The sequence below is a fragment of the Podarcis filfolensis genome (assembly GCF_964270895.1).
Source record: "Podarcis filfolensis genome assembly, chromosome: 6".
Lineage (NCBI taxonomy): Eukaryota > Metazoa > Chordata > Lepidosauria > Squamata > Lacertidae > Podarcis > Podarcis filfolensis.
In genome coordinates, this window is record NC_139609.1 from 98,670,646 (window position 1) to 98,676,662 (window position 6,017).

The 6,017-nt window shown below is 51.0% G+C and overlaps 1 protein-coding gene across 2 annotated transcripts; it reads right to left on the reverse strand.

Moving 5' to 3' along the window:
• Window positions 1–602: 602 nt before the first annotated feature.
• On the reverse strand, window positions 603–5,077 carry LOC310764719 (uncharacterized protein). 2 transcript variants are annotated; one of them, XM_083619157.1, is made up of 2 exons: window positions 4,950–5,077; window positions 603–1,559 (listed from the first exon to the last, which is right to left on the reverse strand). In XM_083619157.1, the coding sequence occupies exons 1-2, from the start codon at window positions 5,023–5,025 to the stop codon at window positions 1,000–1,002; spliced, it is 636 nt and encodes a 211-aa protein (XP_083475283.1). In that variant the 5' UTR covers window positions 5,026–5,077; the 3' UTR covers window positions 603–999. The 2 variants fall into 2 exon arrangements, with proteins under 2 accessions (XP_083475283.1, XP_083475282.1); XM_083619156.1 differs by lacking the exon at window positions 4,950–5,077 and adding an exon at window positions 2,844–3,099 and having other exon boundaries at window positions 626–1,559.
• Window positions 5,078–6,017: the final 940 nt, after the last annotated feature.

A 6,017-nucleotide genomic window follows, 5' to 3' on the forward strand; every position in this document is an offset into this window, starting at 1 on the left:
CTGAAGAATCTCTACTGCCTACAGGCCAGGATCAGAGGCAGTTTTGCCTCTGGGTACCAGCTGCAGTGACAAACCTAGACAGCATCTTAAAAAGCAGAGACATCACCTTGCCAACAAAGGTCTGTATAGTTAAAGCTATGGTCTTCCCACTGGTGATGTATGGAAGTGAGAGCTGGACCATAAAGAAGGCTGATGGCCGAAGAATGGATGCTTTTGAATTCTGGTGCTGAAGGAGACTCTTGAGAGTCCCATGGACTGCAAGAAGATCAAACACATCCATTCTTAAGGAAATCAGCCCTGAGTGCTCACTGGAAGGACAGATCCTGAAGCTGAGGCTCCGAGACTTTGGCCACCTCATGAGAAGAGAAGACTCCCTGGAAAAGATGGGAAAGATGGAGGGCACAAGGAGAAGGGGATGACAGAGGACGAGATGGTGGGACAGTGTTCTCGAAGTGACTAGCATGAGTTTGACCCAACTGCGGGAGGCAGTGGAAGACAGGAGTGCCTGGCGTGCTCTGGTCCAGGGGGTCACGAAGAGGCGGACACGACTAAACGACTCAACAACAACCAGTTGGGAGTTGGGACTCAACAACAACCAGAGGGAGCAGCGCTAGAAGGGGACCCCTCCCTGCCTGGCTGGCTGTGGGGTTTCCCATGAGGGCATCTGTGGGGGTCCAATCTATGGGAACAGGAGGCTGGGCTAGCTGGGCTTGCGTCTGCTCCTCTTAGCTATCTGTCTATTTATCTATCCATCTATCTATCCTCTTCCAGAGAGGCCAAGGTCTGTGATGCAGCAAGAAAGATGCCCCAGCACGTGACCCAGGGACGGAGCAAGTTCCCTCTCTGCAGTTTGTGACGTGGCCAGAACTCTGCCCATGCAACTGCCCATGCGCTACTTTGATGAGCTTTATCTTTCCCTGTCTCACACGCTGGGGCAAGGCGCTCTGCCTGCGCTGCTTCCTTCAGGCTGGCCAGGGACCCCAAGGATACAGGCCGGGGTCAATCGCCATCACCACCACCATCGTCATCATCGTCATCATCGTCATCATCGTCATCATCGTCATCATCGTCATCATCGTCATCATCGTCGTCATCGTCGTCATCGTCGTCATCGTCGTCGTCATCGTCGTCGTCATCATCGTCTTCATCGTCATCATCGTCTTCGTCATCTTCATCATCGTCGTCACGGTCGTCCAGTTCCTCAAGGGGGGGTGGCCTTGCAAGCTTTGCTGGCGTTTCCCCACTGGGGAGTCTGCCCAGTTCAACACCAGCCCCTGCCCCTTCTCCGTTTCCTGGCTGCCCCCCAGAGGCAGCCAGGCCATCATTGGCGACACGTCCCGCTTCGGACAGTGGCTTCCCAGTGGTTTCTCCACTCGCTGACTTTTCATCAGAGACGGGTTTCATCAGGGCAGCGTCTTGCAGCTCCTCAGCCACAAGGCTATTCTGGGCCAGCTCCGCATCCTTTCTCACCTTGGCATTCTTCCCGGAGGCTTCTTTGCACTCGGGTGTGGCTTCCGTCTGGGCACAGCGAGGGGCAAGAGATGCCCTTCCTGGTGTCTCTGAAGACAGAAAATATGAAGGGCATGCAGTTAGTTAACTTCCTCTCAGTTCCCACAGTGGCTATTCCCAGTCCCCTGACATCCTCATCATGTGTGCGTGTGTCAGGGAAGTTTGGGCATGGGAAATGCAGGGTGCCCGTCCTCCTTCTCTTGCCCAGGTGCAAACACATCTTTCATAGACAATAGCAGTGGCGTAGCGTGGGTTGTCAGCACCCGGGGCAAGGCAAGTAATTTGCGCCCCCTAACCCTAACCCCCAGATGTTGCGCCCGGTGCGGTCGGCCCCCCCTGCACCCCCCACGCTACGCCACTGGACAAGAGCCAAGTTGAGATGGGTAAAACGTGAGCAGCCAAGATGCCCCATTTTGCACTAGCTGGAGCTTGTGCACCAACTTCAGGGGCAGCCCCACATAGACATCATCATCATCATCATCATCATCATTTATTACCTACCCCCCCCCCATCTGACTGGGTTACCTCAGCCATTCTTGGCAGCTTCCAGCATACCAGAAACACAGTGGGACATCAAGCATTAAAAATTTCCCAATACAGGGCTGCCTTAAGATATCTTCAGAAAGTCATGTAGTTGTTTATTTCATGTAGTTGTTTATCTGATGGGAGGGTGTTCCACAGGGAGGTTGCCACCACTGAGAAGGCCTTCTGCCTGGTTCCCTGCAACTTCACTTCCCACCAGAAGGCCCTTGGAGATGGACCTCAATGTCTGGGTTGGATGATGGGGTTGAAGACACTCCTTCAATAATCCAACCTGGAGATTACCAGCACACATAGTGGTCAGGTTCTCCTGGTCCAGAAATGGCCAAAGCCGGGGAAAGGCACTCCTGGCTACTGAGGTCATCTGTGCCTCTAGAGATGGATTTGATGAAACATGGAGCCTGTTCTTCTCCCCATCCGAAGGAGGCAGCTGACCAGCTGCACCCCCCCAGCACCTCCATCTTGCCAGGATTCAGGGTCCCTTTGTTGACCTTCATGCAGCCCACTGCTGAGTTCAGAGACCAGTCCTAGAACAAAGGAACCTAAGAAGAACCTGCTGGATCAGGCCAGTGGCCAGCTCACCAGCATCCTCTTCTCACAGTGACCAACCCACAAGCAGGATCCAAGCATCAGAGCAGCTCCTGCCTCCTGCGGTTTCCAGCCACTGGAGAAGTATTGCTGTCTCCAACTGCGGAGGCAGAGCAGATCCATCTTGCCTTGGAGCCATCCATAGCCCTCTCCTCCTCCCTGAATTTGTCCAGTCCTCTTCTAAAGCCACCTAGCTTATTTCCCACCACTGCTTCCTGTGGGAGGGAGTTCCACAGTCTGAGCCGTGTGAAGGAGGACTTCCTTCCATCTGTCCCGAATCTTCCAACCTTCAGCTTCACCTCTGATCTGATCTGCAGGACGTGCAGCAGTTTGGGCGAAGTGAGGGAGGCAACACCCTCCGCCCTCCTGCCACAGGTGTGGCTCCCGTTTGTGACAACAAGGTGTGTGAGGCGAGGGAGGTGTACAGCTTTGGAACTGTTGCTCCATGTGGGATGGGGCTGGCGCTCAGTGAGGCAGGGAGGCTGCAGAGGGGTTTGGTGCGGCCAGAGCCCCTTGACCACGCTGCAGAAAACCTTTGCCCCAGAGTGGCTCGTGATGCACCAGACACCAAGGTCCAGGCAGGTGAGCATGAAGCTTCTTCCTTCTCTGTATCTTGGCCCCGGGCATCGCTGGGCATGAAGCAATCCCAGGAGCTGTGGCAGCAATCAGCTCCCCAGCCATCTCTGTTTAGCTTGGATGGGCTCCAGCCACCGCATTCCTCCTCCTGTCTAGCCACAGACAGTAACAGAATCTCTCACACTGGGTAAAACTCTGCCAGGTTCTGCTCACTGATAGGAAGCAACTGGGCGTGAGACAGGGGCATCAAAGTCTCTCCCTAGCCAAGTGCAGAATCCTAGAGCTGGAAGGGTCCTCAAGGTCCCCTATTTCTACTCACAGCAATGCAGGAATCCTAGCTAAAGAATCAAAGAATCCTAGAGCTGGAAGGGACCCCAAGGATCATCTAGTCCAGCCCCCTGCAGTGCAGAATTTCAGCTAAAGAATCCCTGACAGAAGGCCACCCAACCTCTCTTTGGAAACCTCCAATGGACGGAGAGTCCACAACCTCCCAAAGGAGTCTGTTCCACTGTCAAACAGCTCTTACTGCCAGAATATTTCCCAATATTTAGTTGGAATCTCCTTCAGATATTTGAAAACGGGTTTCATATCACCTCTCAGTCTTTTATTCTCCAACTCCCTCCACTGTTCCTCTTATTGCATCTCATGTTCACCTGCTTGTATTGATTTGTACTAGAGCAGCCTTTCTCAACCTGTGGGTCCCCAGGTGTTGTTGAACTACAACTCCCATCATCCCTAGCTCAGGGATTATGGGAGTTGTAGTCCAACAACATCTGGGGACCCACAGGTTGAGAACCACTGTACTAGAGGATCCCACTCCCCCCCAAAAAAAAATCATGCACCTCAGCACAAAATCTCAGGCTTGCATCCCGGGTGGCCATCCAGCCCAAGTCCATTTGCTCTGTAGTTCTTTGCAGCTTGTGGCCCCTGGAGAATGTGCCAGTTCCGGCCCACCTCAGCCCCTGGGTCCCCTTTGCTCCTCTCTCCTCAGCCTCCATGCAACAGCCAGGCTCCCATTTTGCTCTGTGAAGCCAGTTCTGCTCTCAGAGCCCAAGAGAGGGGATGCTCAGCTTCTGCCCAATTCAGCTTCTAAATTTTCAGTCTTGACTTTGGCTCTCTCACACACACACACATTTCTGCATCGATCTGCAAATTTTGTTTCAGAAATTGTGCACAAAACTGAATGTCTGTATTTCAAGCACATTTCTCGTAAGATACAGGTTTTGTATACACGTTTCTGCAATTTCCCCCAACATAATGCCCTTTGTACATTCATGTTCAGAGGACTGGACTAGACAATCTTCTGAGCACCTTCCGACACTTCTATGATTCTATGATTTTTGGGTTGGGGTACTGCATCACCGAATTCAGAGATGTGTGACTTTTGGAGGACAGGGGCATTTCAGTTCACAGAATGGTTAGGGAAATGTGAGCTATGCAATCCTGTGGATTCACTTTCCTGCTGCAGAAGCTGAGCAGCTCATTCTGAGCCCTGCAGTTCCCTCCGGCTACTCTTCCTTCCCATCCCAAAATTCCCACCCACCCACTGCCCAGTTCCAAATTTGAAACCTGCCTTTGACATGCAAGTCCCAGAACTGCATGTCCACTCTTCCTCATTGCAAAACCATTTCCTGATTTCCTCCACCAGGAGAAGAAATCCCGCATCCTTTCCTTGCCTGGATGGTCCCAGCCCATGAGGCCGCTGGCTTTGCATCCCAACAACTGCCTCTCCTTACCTGTGTGTGGTGCAGCCAGCAGGGCAGTCCAGAGGACCAAGGACCCCACAAGGAGCAAGAGGCCACCCGACTTCATGGTGGCGCTGAGAGGCAGCTCCTTTGGACCAGGACTGAACTATCCTAGTTTATATAGCCTCTCTGGGTGGAGCCGGAAATACTTTGCATGGTGACTTGTGAGAACATCTCGTTGACAGCCAAATTCCATTTCCTAATATGCCACCGTGCCAACTACAGGGAACCTGCGTTTTACCTGTAACACAATCGCATCTATCAATGTTTTGACCTTGATTGCAAGGTTGCAACATTTCTATTTGCAGAGAGGATGGAATTCTTTGTGGATAAATTTGTCATGCAAAGCCAGGTTTCTAACAGATTACCAACACAAGCTGGATAGCTGAAAAGTACCCAGTATGACATATTTGGCACAGTATGAAGGAACTGGGGCCTTCCTGCCTTCCGTTGGTGGTGAGAAGTCTTTTGACAGGATAGGGTGGCCACTTACAAAGAAAGCTTCGAAAGGCTTGCTGTCTCAGACCAATTATTTTAACCCAGCTACATATAAGATCTTTAGTAAATGGACAGCTATCAAGACAGGTAGTTTTTAAAAGAGGAGCAAAACAAACATGTTCTCTTTTTCCAGGAGAATACTCTTTCAGGTTTATTGCATTCTATTGTGCTAGCCAAAGGCCGTGGCAACATGCAAAGAAGGAAAAGAAAAGAAAAGAAAAGAAAAGAAAAGAAAAGAAAAGAAAAGAAAAGAAAAGAAAAGAAAAGAAAACTGACCGCTAGCCCATCCTGTTCTTTCTTCCTAATCTTCCTAGCTGCCAAAGCACAGAGAGCCACTTTATAAGTCACAGAGTCATCAGTAACAGCAGCCATTTCACCTTCTCCGCCCTGGTTAGATTTCTTGGGTCTGTATATAGCAGACATTGTAGTAGGTAAGAATACTCTTAAATAGGTATCTGACGATGTTTGCTATTGCACCTACCGTGGTGCTATAGAAGTAAACAATGAACAAAGGATACAAAATATAAGTTCCCCATTTATATTGAAGATGTTCTGTTTTCC